We start from the raw sequence: 18252 nt of genomic DNA on the forward strand, positions 1-18252 counted from the left end.
TTTATAGCAGCCGTTCACCCCGCCTAGAGCTGCTGGCTTTGCAGCTGGCAGTGCTTGGGTGTGTAGTCCCTCCTTTTATTTTTAATTTTACTTTTTCCTTTTCCCATCCTTATCCTCTCAGCTGGAAGGATTTCTGTGCCCTACCTCATGTTCCTCCCACGGGGCTTTACCCTCCAGCCTGGGGGGCCTCCCCACAGGAATGATGTAAAGGACGAAGTGTCTGCAATTGCTGGGGCTTTCCACCTTCTCCCGTAATCTGCTTGGCCGTACCTAGCCTAGAGTTGCTCGAACACGAAAATCCCTCAGATTGGCCAGCACAGGTGCCCAGGATCAGGGTTTCATTGCGCCAACCTCGAAGGGAGACATACTGTAAGGCTATAAATAGCCTCCGAGCCTTGTTATTGTCCGTGTGATTGGATGGAGGGTTGGGGCTGGGATGGGGGACCTGGGTCTCCAGTTTCCCAGGCAAATGCAGCCCAGCCAGTTGTGCATTCTAGGAATCGCCACCCCAGCTCAGTTGTTCCTGTGCGTATGCATAAAATGTCATTCCTTGTGACAGAGTTGGGGCACCGGAGAATGCCACCAGTGAGTGCTGGCCAGCAAAAACTCTCCCCCTCTCTTCACCACCAGATGCTCCTAGACAGTGCTGAGATCAGGATTAGAAATATCCTGGATTTAGCTGGTGTCTGGCTTTGGCTGACAGCTTTTCTGCTTCTGGATTAAAAGGCTCAGTGTCTCTGAACTCCTGTTGCAGCTCTTTGGCGTGTGAAACAGGCTTTACAGGGTGATGAAATTTGTTTTAATCCTTGTGGTCGGTTGTTCCCGAGGGCCTGTCCCAAGCCTTTGGAGTTAGCTGTGTAGCAAATGGAACTGAAAATGGAGAAGGTGGTTCTCGAAGGCTGTGATTTCATGCTGGAGAGATTGCTGTGAGATGCCCCTGCTCTCCTCTCTTTCCAGAGCCATTTAATACAGTCTCATCAAAACCTATAAGACTGTGTCTTCAGGTGCCATTGACATGTTTTTGTAACTCTATGAATACCTCTCTTCCAACAGCAGTGGGGCTAAAAAACTTGTCCAAGGGATCTGACCTAATTCCCTGTGTTCTCCACCCCAGTAGCTGCAGTCAGGATGCCCACATGGCTGAGACACAGTCTTGGATTTATGTTAGGTGTCCTTATTTGTCATCTCTGGTCTACACTGTCTGTGACTTTGAGCTAAGCATACTCCAAGGATGAGCTGGAGGGAATGAATCTCCCCTTTCTGCTGGCCCTTTCGTGTCCTGGTCCCACTGTGGGTTAGTTCCCAGGGGAAGGGGAGATGTCGGGGACTCTCTTGTATCCTCTGCCTCTGCTTGGCACAGTCAGGCTCTGGTCATTGGCAGTGGTTTCTGAGCACTAGTGTAATATCTACAGCTAAACAGCTGAGTAACAGTTGTGACGGTTGTCCAGACACTGAGAGCCCTCATGGCAATCCAAGTCAAAGACCTTTGCTGCAGGTCAGTGATCCGCTGTTCCTATTTTTGTCCACCCATACCGTGTCTGTCGAGTTGGTATTGCTGTCTGACAGCTTTCCTTGCCTATTTGCAGCAGTGGTTGAAGAGATTTCTCTGTTTATGCTCCTAGAATAATTGTACCTTAGTCTGGTTGAAAGGCAAGCCAACTAGCCCACCAGATTCACAGCAGCACTGTAAAGCCAGAGACAAAATGAACCACATGTTGAGAAGGAAACTTTTAGGAGGATGATAGTTCAAGGTCAGGAGAACATATATCTATATAGGCAGGATGTGTGGACCTAAACCATTGGCACAATATGGTGTAAGTAAGGAGATGATCAAGGATGTGCACATAGGAGATGAGCACCCAGGCTGGCTCTAATTACAAGGTCAAAACTTACAATGCTTACTTGAGGTTTCAAAATATCGAAAATGATTTGAAGCCTGAGCATTGAGCTTCTTGGTGTGGTTGGATTGTCTCTGACATTGCTTACACTTGGGTGCCGGTTAATATCAAGTTCAGTCTGACTTTTTTTCCTCCTGGTCCCACTGCCAGCGCAGCGTTGGTGGAGGATGAGAGGTCCTCAGCAGGCAGTACTGTGTTCCCTCGTTGAATTTATTGAAATAATCATTGAGAAGGCAATAGGTTAAATATGAAACTCAGCATGTTTGCTCATTTTTCTCTGAAGAAGCTGCCCATCTACTACTGCCTTAAAGACTTTCCAACCGTTGAGAAGCATGAGATGCTAACCCAGGGACTATGACAGTCTGAAACCACTTTGAACTAACCTAGTTTGGTTACTTGGGCAATAACTTGTATTTAATGTGAATCAGAGGCAATATAGAGGAGGGCAGATAGCCTTGATTTGTGCCATTTTGGAACAGAACAATTCTGAATTGGAGCCCTCATTATACAATTGACATGCTCTTATGGCTTCTAAAGTGTTAGGTATCCCTGTGAGTTTCAGAAAGATGATTATGGTCGGTGTTAGGTTAATGGTTGAACTGGGTGATCTTGAGCGTCTTTTCCAACTAAAATGATTCTGTGATTTTGAACAGGAGCTGAGAAGCAAATTGAATGCATTCCCCCAGGTCATGCAGCAAGTTGGTGATGAAACAGGACACTGAAGCCAGTTCTCCTGAATTCCTGCTCAGCACCTGCTGTGATTTTCCTCTAACCAAACCACAGATTTTATGTCTATTAGTGAAGCCATACATGCATGAACCGAAACCTTTGCACTGCAGACTGCTTTGGGCTGGACTGGGAATGGACAAGAAGACTTTTCTTTTCCAGTAATTTGTTTTGCTTACAGGAGTCTGCTGTGGTCCGTGCACGTGTATTTAAAGTGTATGTATGGATGTGCATGAGTGTGTTCACTGAGGGAGCGCAGGAATATCTATTAAAGATATAGCACAAGCTCAGTGGTCTCTCACTAATTCTTAACAACATATAATCCTTCCCATCTAATTACTCCCAGTCATGGCAAAACTAATAAATAGTCCCTTGAGACCCAGCGAAAAAAGGACCTATGCTTAATTGACTGATTTGGCAACCAACCCTATACCCTTCTGGTCAACACGGCGGTTTCTCCATGGTGTCACACTAGCAAACAATCTGTGCATTTCTGCAAGGGTGACATTATCGTATCCCGCCTAGTTTTAGTGTCTCTTGGTAGACATTCTCATTTAATTATTATTTTTACTTCTAGTTTTTACAACCTTGATGGGCCGACTGTAATTTTGTCGCCACCAATGAAATAATCACTGAACATGTTGTGCCTGTGATGGCTCACAAAGTTATATGATATGACCTCAATCGTTAATGAAAGGGTGAGCTTGTCTAGCGTGAGGATGAGGTAATTAAACCAGGACTTCTCCAGCCTTCTCTTTATTGAATAGCAGGAGCTCTGAATAGACCACTTATTAAAAAAGCAATTTCCCTTCCTTTGGCAAATCTACTGTCGCTCATTCAGCTATTCTTTCAGAAGGGTCTTGGGTGGAGAGGGTGTGTGTTGTGGGGAGTTGTGTGTTATGTGTCAAGGGGGTGGGAGAAGTCAACTGTATTAAAGCTCCATTGCCAGCAATGAAGTTTCTTGGTTATATTAAACGAAGCACAGGCAGCCTTGCTAAAGCTCTCCTCTTCTGTATATCCTTCCCCCTTCCCCCCTCCTTGTACACACAAGTGCAGCCCTCTTTTGTAACCCATTAATGAAAAGTCGGAATATTAGAGCACTCAATTAGTTCCACTGGGCTTGAGTAAGTGATGTTTTAATTAAATTTGCCCAGTTTCTCAGCAAAGTATCATTAAACATGACTTCCCAACTCCCTCTCTGGAGCGTTGCTAAGTTTCTTAATCCCAGGAGTGCTGACCTCTTCCAGAGGTATGTCTGGTCAAGCATGTCTTACAGATCTAAGGGGCACTATTAAAGGGGGCTGCTGTTACCCAAGAGAAAATAAAAAATAATAATAATTGTCATCTTCTCATTCCCTTTATCCTTCCAGAAGGAGAGACGTAAGCAAGCCTTTGCTTTCAGGGCTCTGAAGTCAGGCGTATAACCATAGTCCTTTTGAGGGCCAAGAGTGTTTAGTGCAAAACTACGGGACTGCAGAAATAGAGAACAAGAAAATTCCTTCCCTCCGAAAGATCTCTCTTTTGGCAATATCCCCCTTTGAAACTGGTTCCTTTCATGAGGCTTCTTTGTTTTTGCACTATATCAACCCATGTGTTTCAGTCTGTGCAGAAGGATCCTTGTTACCCTTGTTGCTGTAGGATTCAAGTCCAGACCCATCCAGAGACATGTTACGCCTGCATCTCTATAACCATGTGGGATGCTCTGGCGAGGACAGTGGGAGGTGCATGGATTTTTATTTTCTTTTCCTTGCTGTTGACTTGCTTGTTTTGGAAGACCATGCAAGGAATGGCTTTTCCCCTTAGGCGGTGCTGGCAGGGATCTATCTCAAGGGCTGAGCGTGCCTCCTGCGCTGGAGACGGACTCTCCATATCAGGTAGATGTTTGCCCAGCTATCATCTGTCTGAGGAACTTCACGAGCTATCATGTAGCATGTTATCAGGGCATACCACCCTCTTCATTTCTGTATCTCCATTTTACCGGGGCGGGGGGGGGGGGAAATTGAGACCCAGAAAGATTAAGTGACTTACTAAAGGTCACACACAGGCGTAGTGGAACAGAGGTTTGCGCCCTGGTCTCCTGTTGCAGACACAGTGTTTACAAGCGCTGCCCATCCCACCTCATATGGTTCCTACTAGTGAACATAATTCCAGTCAAACTCCACAGTTTGTCAAACAGGCAACCCCAAATACTAATCTGTTTTTCTGCACCCTCAAAAAAGTGTTATCTTTGCCCTTTTTAATGAGACAAATCCAAGTAAGCTTGCTAATGGAGTTGATGCATGGGGGCAGGGGGAAATAAAGGGAGATATAATGCATCCTTTAGGCAATTTCTTTAGTGGTGTGTGTGCAGTGAGAAATCTAGCATCATGGTTTTGCCAAGGTACAAATCAAACCTAGAAAATACCCTGTTTCCACAAGAATAAGACAGGGTCTTATATTAATTTTTGCTCCAAAAGATGCTTACCTTTTTTACATGTATAGCTGCCTGGACACTACTTAAATTGACTTTTCTAATGAACTGTAACTAGGGCTTATTTTTGGTGTAGGGCTTATGTTTTGAGCATCCTCAAAAATCCTGAAAAATCATGCTAGGGCTCATTTTTGGGGGAGGTCTTGTTTTGGGGGAAACAGGGTAGCAGCCTCTCTGAGGTGAGCTCTTGACTTTGTGTGTACAGGTCAGTTTGCAGGGCCACCGCTGGTATTAATTATTCCAGGTTATGACAGGTAGGAATGCATAAGCATATTCTCTTGATTTTTTTTTTTCTTTTTCATCCCCTCCTTTTAGGCTGAGATTGGCTGAGCCAAAGTCTTTCTAAGGCCTGGAAATCAATACTCTGGAAAAAATTGCCTGTCCCACAAGTGTTTGCAGTTAGTTGTTTATGTGGAGCTTTCTTAGCATGTGAAGCACACTAGTGATACTGAAGGAGGGGAAAATACTTTTAAATTTCTCAGTTTAAAGTAGGGTTATGTTATTCTATGTTTAAATGTTTGTGTTTTAATGTATGTTTCACTAAAATTTGAGTGTTCACATTTTTAAGGAAGGAAGGGTAGTAGAAAGGGAAAACTGTTCTAAAAAAGTTTGAAAACAATCTCAAAAGAAGGGCTTTTTTTTAAACAAGATAGAATGAAAAAAATGAAAGGATATAAACTTTTAATTACCCATGAAACTTCTATAATTCAACCAATGGCACTGTCCAGTGTTAAGGGGCAAGTCTGGTCTTCTAGTCATTTGGGCACTGTGAAGAAATGGGGACTGTGGCTGCTGTCCAAGCAAACATTAATACTTGAGCTAAGCGGATAACTAAACCTATTTGAATTGAAGGAGGATACGTATATGGAGGACGAAAGAGGTTTGATTTGTAAAGAAGCATCCCAAAGCCCTTTTCTGAAGCAAGACAAGGTGAGGACAGGCTTTTTTCCTGGGTGAGCTGATTCTAAGGAGGTTCATCTGCTCCCTCCTCTCCCCCAGACCATAGCAAATGGTTTGAAGCCTTGGAGCTGCAGACCAGCCATGACGACAGCCAAGCTATAACCGAGGAATTCCCACGGCTACGCGTCCGCTTCGGACTGCTGCTGCCCAGACAAGAGTTGTCTGAAAAAATAAAGAAAAACACAAAAAAAACCTGCTTGCCAGAGCCCCGTGACCCAGCTGGGAATGAATGGGAATCTGTCCCGAGTGCTTCAGCTAAAACACTGAGAAATTGTGTGTTGCAGCATGTCTGAGACTGATCATTACGGGGGCACTTAGTCTGAGCTTCGTAGCAAAACTATTGTTGTGAGGAAGGATTACATGTTGCATAGCAATGCTCTGCTGTGATCCCTTTTCCCTATGGCTCTTGTAAAGCCACTTGGGCAGACGGTCCTGTGGTGCTATCTAATTTCCTCTTAGCAGCAAGCACCAATAAAGACGGTTCAGTCTTGCTCTATGATGATTGTTTTCATCACTGTGCCTTTGTGAGTGTTTGGTATTCTCATGACAAGATCAATGGGAGTTTGTGTCCTGAAGTCAAATGAACTAATTTGCTCAGAGAGCTTTATTTTCCTCCCAAACTGCTCTCCTCTTTGTGAGACTACAAGACCGGGTGATTGTTCAGGAGGACAAAATTTCAATGTGTGATGTTATCCCTGATCCACTGATTGTTCGACTTTCATGGTACATGTTCTCTACAGCATGTAACAAAATAAGAATTCAAAATGCACACTGGTCTTGTTACTCCTGAGTTGCTACAACTCTCATGTTGTGGTAGCAGTGGTGTTTGGCCCATGGGGAGTGTGAAATGTTCTGTGCTTTGGATTTATGCTGATACATTTTGCTTCACATCTGTGACAAGACAGAAACATGCATGTGGTGACTTAACATGGTGTAGATGAATTTAGTATTAAATAAGTGGTGAGGCTATGTGCTTCAAGAGAGGTTCAAGTCCATGTAGGATGGAGGCAGATCAGGCTCTGACCTGCAGTGTGCCTTGAAAATAAAACAGGAGTTACGTACGGCTCTTGAAATTATAAGCTTGTGTTAAAGTCTTATTCTCTCGCATGTATGCTAGGCTTCTTTGGGAATTAAAGCTATGTTACAATACCCTGGAAGCCCCTCCAGGCTTGAAAACATGATCTAGATATTAGTCCCAGGGCCCAGCCAGGAAAAGTTTGTCCAACACTGCTCCAAGCAACCTGCTGACTTGGTTAAGTCTTACTCTACTTCCTAAAGGAACGAGCTGGATTTAAGTGTCTCTGACAGGAGCCTGAAACAACAGGAGGAACAGGGGAATGAGGTGGGGAAACAAAGGGCTTTGCCAAGATTCACTTTTGGCTCATGGGTGGTTAGGGGCCCATAGGCAGCGGTTCTCCATCACCCGTCGCCTTGAGTAGCTGCATTGTGACTGACAGCAGCACGGGAGGCCGGCTGGAGAAGAAAGTTTTTCTAAAATTTTCACTATAGCGGCTTCATAACATTCTTGAGTCCTTCCCCGCCCTTCAAGGAGAAGGTTTATGGAGGGGTTGGGGTGCACCACACTTGCACAGTGGCTGCATGAAAGTCCATATGCTGGATTTAATGAACTGGTGCATTCATGAGAATGAGGACAATGGAAAACTTTTGTGCTTTGGTCTGCCAGTGCATGACATCTAAGCTGTCTTAGACACTGCTTAATGAGGAGCTAGAAAGAAGTCAGAAAAAAACAGATTGGGATTCATTAGGTGCTTTGTACATCACTGTTTAAGCACAGACAATGAGAGTATAATTGATCTACCGAAATGTACACATTAGTAGCTTTTGAGAGACTTTTATGCTTCTGAAGGGGCATCTGGTGATGATGCACAATGTTTTACAGTACCTCAAATAATACTAGAACCTGATATTTAGACATCTGAATTCTGCTCAGAAGGTGGGATTCTGCTCACAGGTCAAGACATCTAAACTGAGGTGTCTCCATGTGAGCTGGGTCCCTAGGCCCCTGTTGGTGGGTGAAGATGTGGTCAGCACAGTTGGTGGAGCCTGGAGAGCTGCTCAGCTTGGCAAGTGCAGGTGTCTGCTTCACTGCAGGATCCTATGCTTGCTCTGGCTCCACGGAGTCAGATGGGAGTTTAGAGTTTTTTCTCAAATGTAAACATTTAAACTCAAATGTCTGCCTCAGTGAGGTCAACCCTGGCCGGATGGTATGATTTAGGTGCCTAAACCTACATGCCTATTCCTGACTGAAGATCTGCTGCCATCTGCCAGCTGCCAATCCATCAGGGTCTGGATTTCCAACATGCGTTGTGCTATATATACCAGCCCCATGTGGATACCTTGGATATACCACACCCGCAACGTCAGCTCTCCTACTGCGCTCTGGAGAGGTGGCTCCTGATGAGAACAGCCCTGTGTCCAGGTTCAACCTGCCTTGTTCAACCAGCTCTAAATGAGAAAGAAATTCTTTACACTGAGGGTGGTGAAACACTGTCCCAGGTTGGCCAGAGAGGTGGTGGATGCCCCATCCCTGGAGACATCCCAGGCCAGGCTGGACGGGGCTCTGAGCAACCTGAGCTGCGGAAGATGTCCCTGCTCATGGCAGGGAGGTTGAACTAGATGACCTTTGAAGGTCCCTTCTGACCTAAACTTCTCCGATTCTACATCCAGCCAAGGCTGTGCATGGGAGCCTGTCTGCAGCCAAGCCAACTCCTCTTGGTTTCTTACTTTCCCGTCTCCTGTACAATGGTGGTCGTCTCCTTTTCCAGGTGGAGCAGATGTGAATGAGTTTTGGGGGGAGGTAGAAGGACTGAGAAAACCCTGAACTGATGAATGGCTACTGTGTGCAGCCCTTCAGCAATTTTTGCCCAGTTTGCTGATGGATTTGGGCATGAAATCAGGTCTAGAAGCTTTGTTTTGCAGCAACTCAGCTCTCATTTCTGGACAACCAGAGAAATGTGACTTTACATGAGGGACAGTATGGGTGAGGGCTTTTTTGTTGTTTCTTTTTTTTTGTTCTCAGTGCTGAAATGTGTTCTGTATGCTCTTGTCTAACATTGTGGGATTTCTTGCAGAGTTGGCTAGACACTTTGGCACGTAAAGCGTGACAGTCCCTACCCAAGCCGGCCCAGCTGAGCACTATAAGCAGTAACACATCTCTCCCTGTAACCCGTCACTCATTTCAGTGCTACTGTGTATTATTGGATTGCATTTGAAAAGGTCTTGGCTGTCACAGGAATGAAGTGTGACCACTGGCCAGGTTTTGCTGAAGGCAGTATTATGCAGAGTGTCTTTCTAAAAATGTCTCCGTAATATCTGGATTGGGCCAGACCCCAATTCTGAGTCTATGACCTATTGCACATTTGCACATGGTGCTCAGCAGGACTCATGCAGCCAAATAATTAAGAATCGGATGGTCAGGAAATGGACTGGAGCCAGCCCGCTGCTGTCATGAGGCCGCAATGTTGGCAGATGCCATAATGGGCAGAGGGAGGAAAATTTGTTTTGTTTTTTAATATTTTCAGATACTGTAGATGCCCAAAGGACAGTCACTCTCAGTAGTATCTTGACAGGAGGCAGCTCTATAAAACAGACTCAGTTCTAACTTACAGTTTTAAGGGGTGGTTTACCTTACCCATTTAAAGTCAAAATGTAGCCTTTTTTTTTTTATGTGGGGGTGCAGAAAGGAGAACTAGAAATATCTGTTTATAATCTGTGGACAAAACGCAGGTTGTCTGTGACTGTCCAAATGATGTGTCTGCTGTCACATTTCCCATGGAGGAGCCTGAAGCATAAACCTCTCTCTGGAGAAGGTGCAGAGGAACATTCAGATGCCATTTATAAGGAGATGGATACACTTTAGTGCCATGAAGCATCTTCATTGCAGGCTCTTTCTAAAAGCATGAGATCTTTTGTTTAACATTAGTTGGTTTGTATGCATGGAGTCCTTTACAGCACCTGAGGGGCTGTTACCATCTTTGTCTCTCTCCAAGATGAAAAAACATTGATTCTTTGCTTTCTCCTCTTCCCTTCTTGATGCTGCTTCTCCTTCTCATGATGCTTTTTCTGTTGAAAATAATCTTCTCTTTATGTTCCCCCATCTCATATGTGAACACTGTGGTTGCACTGGCTCTGCTCTTCCTTCTGTTTTTGTGCTTTGTGGTGGTCTGAAGAGATCTATTCCCATGCAAGGTATCCCCAGGCAAGATCTGGACACTTTCCTCTATGGAAATTTACTTTCTTTTGCTTTGGGAATAAATTAAACATATTACAATAAATTAAAAGTATTGTTGTCTGATATATTGAACAAGTTACTTCCCTCCTTTAGGGATCTGTGAGATGAGCCTAATTCCTCATTACAAAACCCCTGCAGTTCTTTTACTATTAGAATAAAATAAATTAAGAAAGGATTTGAAATGAAGCCTTGCTATTGATAATAGTGATCAAGAGGCATAAGCAGACACAAGGTTTAACGTGAGGCTCCTGGTGTGGAGGGGACATAATCCACATCAGTTTATAATGGTGCAAATGTCTTTCCTTTATTTTCCACCTTGAGTTTGAAGACCTTGGTCATAATATGTTTGCTTGTTTGTTTGCTTTTTTGTGGTTGGTTTGTTTGGTTTTGTTTTTGTGGAGAGACTAAAATATGCATTTCCATCCTAATTGAAAACACCTTATAGAAGATTCTGCCAATACATTATAGATGTTATACTAGCTTGAGACTTGAACCTTGCAGTCTGTTACTCCCAGGGCAGTGGCTTGTATAGACAAGATTAGGGTGTAGCAGCCCCTGAATCCCTGTGTGATGCCTTCTCCCTTTATCCTCTCACCAGAAGCCCTACACAGCATTTAGTTAAGTGGCTTTTCCACCCCTGGATCAGGCTCTTTGTAAACACTTGTGACCTTTCTCACTGTTTTACCTGGTCAGATCTCAGGACCGGCTCACCCTGAGGTGCTGCTGAGGCATCCAGGCAGCAGTTGAGGTTCCTCATCCTGACGTGGATCAGCTCCTGTTTGCTCGTGATGGGGCGGATGGTTCAGCCTTTAGTTCAGGAGGTCTGTTCCCATAGCCGGAACTGAAAATTTCAAGTCCACTTGTCTTCCTGCAGAGCGACTGTCCTGCATCTCCTCTCTGGTTGAAAGATGAAGACTGCTCCCCTAGTCCTCCCTGCAGCCACCAGCCCTGTCATAGTCCCCAGGGGTCACTGCTTGATGGGCTGAGGACAGAACCCACTGGGATGGGCTCTCTCACTGCAATATCAACCCAGATTTCATTGTTTTTTTCCTCTGTATGAGAAGCCAGCCTTCCAAGCTGCTTATAGTAAATATATATGGCAGAGTAAATCCTGCATTAAACCACCTGGAAATACTGAGACCTTCCCACAGGACTCTGTTTTCCATTTCTTCACATCTTAATTTTTTAGAGAAAGGAAGGGGACAGAGGAGACTGAGGCAGCCTTGGGCTTGACCCTGCATGAAAACGTGCTTGATTAAATTTGTGTTTGGCCAGCAAGCAGCTGCTCTCTTTGTTTTTAAAAGCACATGCAATTGTCTTCATTGCTAGCAGAAAACAAATTGGCAAGATCTTTTGAACACGTCACCATGTTCTGGAATAGGTTCCTGAACACAAGCTGGAGAGGTGGAAGCTACCTTGGTGTTTTTGGAGCTGCTGGTTTTGGTGATGGAGGTTCAGGCTGTAATTCTTGAGAGCTTTTGTATAAATTTCAGCTACATGAAGGTTTTTCCTCAGTCACTACTGGTGGGAACAGCACAGCTGAACCATGTTTCCACTGAGCCTCTGCTGTTGTTTGAGAGCTGTGAGAGTTTAAGGTGGTAACCAATGTGCTGTGGTATGGAGAGGGCTCCTACTGTCCATGCTCATGTTCTGGAGCATGTGCCACCCCACTTGTGTGTTTGTGTTACAGCAGCACTCTCCCTCTTCTCTCCACTAAACCAACTATTTCCACTTCTATCATAGCTCCCGATTCTTATTAAAACAGATAAATTGGTATTCGAATATGTATTAATCTCTTAGTTGCATGACAACTTCAGACCTCTGTCTACGTAGAAGAGAGGCAGCACCAGACGGCCTTTGTATAATACATCTTACTGGTATCATTAACTACCCAATAAAGCAATATTTTGGCAGCTAAATGTCGTATTCCTGGAAACTGGGATGCTTCTGAAACAAGTATTTCCTGTAGTACGTATTTTCTGTCCTCTTCCAGGAGTGGATTTGTGTTTTGTCATCAACTTTGTGTTCCCGAAATGTCTTTTTGATTTTTTTTGTTTTGTTTTGTTTTCTCTGCGTCTTTTCTTTCCCATAACTGATTTTCTTTTGGGGCCGTGTGTGTCTGCAGGTCATCAAAGCTGGAGTGGAGACAACCTGTAAATGCCACGGTGTATCTGGATCCTGCACTGTCCGAACGTGCTGGAGGCAGCTCTCTCCATTCCATGAAATAGGGAAGCAGCTGAAGCAGAAGTACGAGACATCGCTCAAAGTGGGCAGCACTACCAACGAGGCCACGGGGGAAGGAGACATCTCCCCACCCAAGAAGTCCATCCCTGGTCACAGTGATCAAATCCCAAGGACTACGGATCTTGTCTACATTGACGATTCCCCGAGCTTCTGTATGATGAGTAGATACTCGCCTGGGACTTCGGGAAGGAAATGTTACAAAGACAAGAACTGCGACAGCATCTGCTGCGGGCGAGGGCATAATACACAGAGCCGGGTGGTCACCCGTCCGTGCCAATGCCAAGTCCGTTGGTGCTGCTATGTGGAATGCAAGCAATGCACCCAGAGAGAAGAGGTTTACACCTGCAAAGACTGACGCGTCTTCTGCTTGATGGCAACCCTCGGTGACGGGCGATGGCGATCTATGAGAACTACATATGGAGACAAACAGGGTTTGATTGACCTTCTGGGATCTGAAAGCTATGTTGAGACATAAGCACTTTGTAGGGTACAGGTGACCCAGCTGTGTTGCTGTTTTGTTTTTGTTTTGTTTTCCTGTAGACTGAATTTTAATGAGGTCCAACCATGTGGAAATAAGTGCCTGTCACACTGGGGTTAGACACCAGTTGACCTTCATCTTAGTTGTCTATGCAGTTTGATGGATCATTTATCCTTGGATCATCTTGATTGTTTTACCAATCCTCCATGGACTCCTGGGCTAATATATTATCTTATAACCTATACTGTATTCCCGGAGCTTACCCAACTGCTTAGAGAACTAAGCAGATACAAATCAAAGATCTTTCTGCTTTGAATGCGATGGTACAGGAAGTGATTAAATTTTTTCCCCTTCTAAAACTGGAGAGAAGCGTGTAGGGTGAGCAGGAATAGCCCTGATGGTTCCTCTCATGGAGTTTCTGCACATTGAGCAAACAAGGCTCTGACAAAGAGACCCACTGGGAGGTTAAGCTTTTAACAACAGCTCCGTATCCACGTGCTTTGAGCACCAAATACAGCCCCAAAAATGTTGGGTCCACCATGTTGCAGACAGAAATATATCCAAAAAAGAGGTTGGGAAGACAGTAGAAAATCAGATATGCCTGTCCCCTTCAGTCCAATCACGTGTTCTTTTTTTAAAACAATTTCTTTAAATACCATTTCTTTAGCACTATTGCTGTCTTTTTTATTTTATTTTTTTTTTTTTTTTAAAGAACCACTAGATAATTTTGTTTTATTTTGCATGATTCATTTTCTTTTTTCTTCTCTTCCCACCTCTTGTTGATCGAATTCACCCTGTGGTAACTGCTTCAGAAAGCTGAACTGGAACTTTTTAGTCTTATGCCAGCTGAATTCGGACGTGTGTTTCTGGGTAGGACAAGAGAAATTCGAGTGCATCTTGGAACACAGTGCTGTCTTGCGTTGTAGAGCAGCTGTCTCGGACTGGATCAGACATCTGGAGGAGTTGACTTTTCTTTTACTAGGTCATCATTCCATTTACTCTAAGCCATGGCAGTGGTACATGACACAAGCTGTATGTAAACCCTATGACCTTAAGATTTATTTTTTAACCACTAGATCAAGAACTGTATTTTTAAAATACAACTGCTAACCCACTATTGGATTCGGAACAACCAATTGACGCAGAGACAAACTATCAAGTGGCCAGAGAAGCCAGAAGTTGACTGCAGTGGTAGATCACTCTGATGCTGTGAAATCAATGACAACCTTCAGCATTTCTCTTTTTCCTTTGAAGAGGACACTTACAATCCAGGACTTGATGCAGCAATATCCTTCAGTCATTTAAAAGTGGATTAGAAGCAGCCAGTGAATGCCTCAACAAAGCTTTCTAAGGAAACACTGGAGAGCGGAGGGCATTTTGTTTCAATTTTCCTTGATAGCAATTTTTGATTTTCCAGTAGTAGCAATTTCCACCATTTTTTCATAAGCCATTGATCTGGTTCTTACAAGAGAAAAGCTGGAGTTTTTCAAGCAGTTGTAGATGTTAGCCAAGCAAAAAGAGAGCAGTTTTCCAAGATGGACCAGTATTTTTCAATATGTTTTTTGGTTTTTGTATTTTTTTTTTCTTTATGTCCCCCCCCAAATAGTAGCCACTAATATATAAGATGTTCATGTGCATCTACTGGGAGGAGAAAAGATATTTTTTCTTTTTTATCGGTAACAAATATCCGCAGTCCAGCTTGGCTCATCGGCATCAAGTCTTGAGGTGGGGGTATGGAATGTTACTGTTAACAGCCCTATGGTCCTGCAAAGTGAAGCGTACTGTCTCTTTTTTTATGTTTGCTTATTTGCTGTACAATTCTGGAGGTCGGGGTAGCGCTGGAGAAGGAGGAATCCACACGTGGTGTTTGTCCCACCACGACAAATACACGGTGGTGCTTTCGACGCAGAACGTTCGCAGGAAGGTCTCGCAGCTTCTGGGAGATGCATCTCTCTGAAAGTCACCTGCAAGCAGTTTATCTAATGGTTTAGAAAGTAAACTGACTAGAAACCTATTATTCAGTGTGTGCGTGTGTGTATATATATATGCACACACGCAGACACATAAATATATATATATATAAATATTAAACGAACATTTATTTATTGTAAAGCCCTTCAGAAGGACCTTCTTATGGTTTCAATGTGGTATTATGTTAAATTCTCTTTCTCCCTCTGTCTCTCTCACACATACGTGCAAACTCACTGTTACATTTTGTGTGTGTGTGTTAGAAAAGCTCTTCCCCTCCAAAGTAAGGCCAGATCCAAATGTGCTCAAAACATGAGGATTTTTGGGTCTGAATTACTATTTCTGGCTCCATTCTTTAAAAAAAAATAATAATTCTTAATTAAAGAAGGGGCCGCAATTTATGTGCATTATTACTATAATTAATTATTGTTGTTATTATTATTGTTATATTTAAACCATGGGCCTCATTTTCCTTCTTTTCACTGGTGTCTCTGTCTCCGTTGACCTCGCTGGAGTAACTCCACATTGCACTGGTGTGAGAGGAGAATGAGTCCCTAGATGCAGAAGAGAGGGCAGCGTTGGCATCGATACAAAAATGGGGAGAAAATGCCTGGGTTGGATGGGATTGGGGTACTTTGGTGTGTTTGGTAACTGGGTGAAGAGAGATTTGGGTGGGCAATAAGGCAGACTTGTCAAAGCTTGACTAGAAGAAAGCGGCAAAGAGTGAATGAACTACTGAGTGAAAGAGCTCTTCTGTATATTATAACTCACGCACTGAAGCCTGGATGCTTTCTGTAAGTATTTAAAAAAAAGAAAAAAAAAAAAACACAAAAAAATTGTATTTATGTTAATGTGGATTTATTACTTGCCTGTTATATATTGTAAATAGCAAGGTTTATTCTCCTGTGGTTAAAAAAAAAATTATAAATAACTAAATAGTAGCGAGGCACATGTGTAAAATGTATAGGCAGTGTATAAAATATACTAACACTCTGAAATCAGGAGAACTTGTCTTCTTGGCCTTTTGACCTAGGGTGGTAAAACATATGTGGGTTATTTTTCTTCTTCTTTCCACCACATTGTTCATGTTTTGGGTGTGGGGGGGTGTTTAGTTCCATCGTTTTCTGATGTTTGCCTTATCTTTGAAGAAAGAATGGGGGGGGAAAAGCCTCATTTTGGAAAAATCCAGTGAAGCTTGAGTAGAATGAAACAAGAAGCAGCTGGTAGAAAAGTTGTCAAACCCTTTCAAAACCTGCTCAAGATCTTGACCTGAGTTTTATGGTGTTGATAGATGTGTGTTGGAATTGAGTTAACCTGTGGAGCAGGAGCTTCTGCTTGTGCTGCTCCATACATGAGTTAAGAAAACTGTAGATAAGAGGCCCTGGAGTCCTTTATAAAGCATTGGGTAGTGTCTTGTAAGAGCTTTTTTTTGTTCCAGCTATATGAAATTGGATTTTTCCAGAGAGGCTGATTCTACCACCATTCCATTGGATCTCCAGTGCAATTCAATGCAATTGCTAATTTTTGTAGAACTTCTACAAGAGTAGATTTGGGTCCCTGAATCTTTCATAGTGTCACTTCATTAAAAAAAAAGTGCAAAGCAACTTTTTCCCTTTTTCTTACCCCCAGAGAAACAGGTTTTTACAGCAGATGTAACTGGAGAAGAGTGGATGGGTGTGCGGGAGGTCTCTGCTTTCTGATTCCCTTTCACCCCTTGTCCCCCCAAAAGTGTCAAAGTGTTGGTTCTCCTAAGCTGATCCAGCAAGACTTGCAAGATCAGTTTTGGGGTGGGGGGGTGCAACCATTATTTATATAACTTTTTTATTAATTTTTTTTAAAGAGAAATTAGCTGATGGAAGAATATTTTTTATTGAATAGTGCATTTAGTTATGTCAGAAATATAAAAAAATATATATAATATTTTTGTAAACAAGGCAAACTGAAAATGTTTGCTGTTTTATATTAGAATTTTCTATTAAAAGAAATAAAACCCCACACAAATAATTGTTGCACCCGTCATCTGTTTTTCAACAAGCTTCTATTCTGTGTGACTGACTCATATATGCCGGATGTGGAGACATGCAAAACAAGTCCTAAACATTACGTTCTCATTCTCTCAAAGCTCTCAAAAGATTGAAGTTGGCAAAACAAGCCAAATCAAAGGGGCTTTTTTAAATACTAAAAATGAGTTATGGAAAATGAGTGACTTGTCATTAAAATACAAAAGCCTACCCTGAAAATTCAAGCTAACCCTTTTTTAGTTGTGCGTCCTGGACTTGAGATGCTTCTGGATGCAGGAAATCCTAAATCTATTTATAATAACTAGATATTTGCTGTTAATCTCTGTTGGCCTGGGAAGAATAACTCCTAAAAGGTTATTGGGGAGACAAAAATAATTTGATTACATGGGAAGGTTTAATGAAGAGGACCAAATTCCAGGCTTGATCTAACACAAGAATCTTTTGTCTATTCGAATGGGGCAGTGTAAAACTGTGGAGTTGGGAACTTGGTCTGCTGTGGTTCAGGAAGCCTCTTGTTCACCTTTTGGAAGCAGGAGATGAGTTATGGACCATCTGTTTTCAAAAGAGTTTTTGGGATTGCTGGGTTTGAAATAATTTTGGGGTATTTTTTGTGGCCAACCAGCTCTTACACATCTGCCTCCCTTCAGCACAGGTCTTGAATTTCTTTATTAATCGTTTTTCAGCTGCCCTATTTTAGCCAAAATACGTTAGGTTGGTTTGGCTGTAGTAGGGCTGGATGAGAACCCAGACGAAGGGACAGATTTCTCAAGGGTACTTTCATGGAGTAGATGCTGCTTGAGGTAATTTTCTGGTGGATTATAGTGCCTGTGAAAAATTCCTCCGTTGATGTTGCAGTAAAATTAGGTCTGTTCTGTACTCGATAAAACAGGTGCAGCAAAGCTTTTCATTCCCGGTTTATTCGGCTCTGCTTGCACATCTGTTGTGTTGAGTCTGCCTTCCGTGGTCGGCCCGTCCTGCCTTTCAGTTTTCAGGGTGCTAACTAGGTGATGACTTTTGGAGAGCAGCATTTTCCCGTAAGAGAAGTAGTACCTTTTGTTGACTATTACTGCTCGTGTAACTTGAAGGAGGCTCGGTATGACACATTATCAGGCCTGTAGAAATCTGGTGATTGCTTAGGTCAAGCTTAGGGCTATGGATATTACCATCGAGTAACTTTTAGGTTTATTTTTCACTGATGAACGTTGCATTTGACCAAGCTATTTACATGTTCCAGG

At 43.1% G+C, this 18252-nt stretch overlaps 1 protein-coding gene across 1 annotated transcript in view; it reads left to right on the forward strand.

Moving 5' to 3' along the window:
* Positions 1-12976, forward strand: part of WNT9A (Wnt family member 9A) — a 58157-nt gene extending 45181 nt beyond the window's left edge. The window contains exon 4 of the mRNA XM_082045535.1: positions 12432-12976. Coding sequence (XP_081901661.1) covers positions 12432-12905 — 474 coding nt within the window. The 3' untranslated portion in view covers positions 12906-12976. The remainder of the gene's footprint in view (positions 1-12431) is intronic.
* The last annotated feature ends 5276 nt before the right edge of the window (positions 12977-18252 follow it).

The sequence above is a fragment of the Streptopelia decaocto genome, assembly GCF_964273445.1.
Source record: "Streptopelia decaocto genome assembly, chromosome: 2".
In the NCBI taxonomy this organism is placed as follows: domain Eukaryota; kingdom Metazoa; phylum Chordata; class Aves; order Columbiformes; family Columbidae; genus Streptopelia; species Streptopelia decaocto.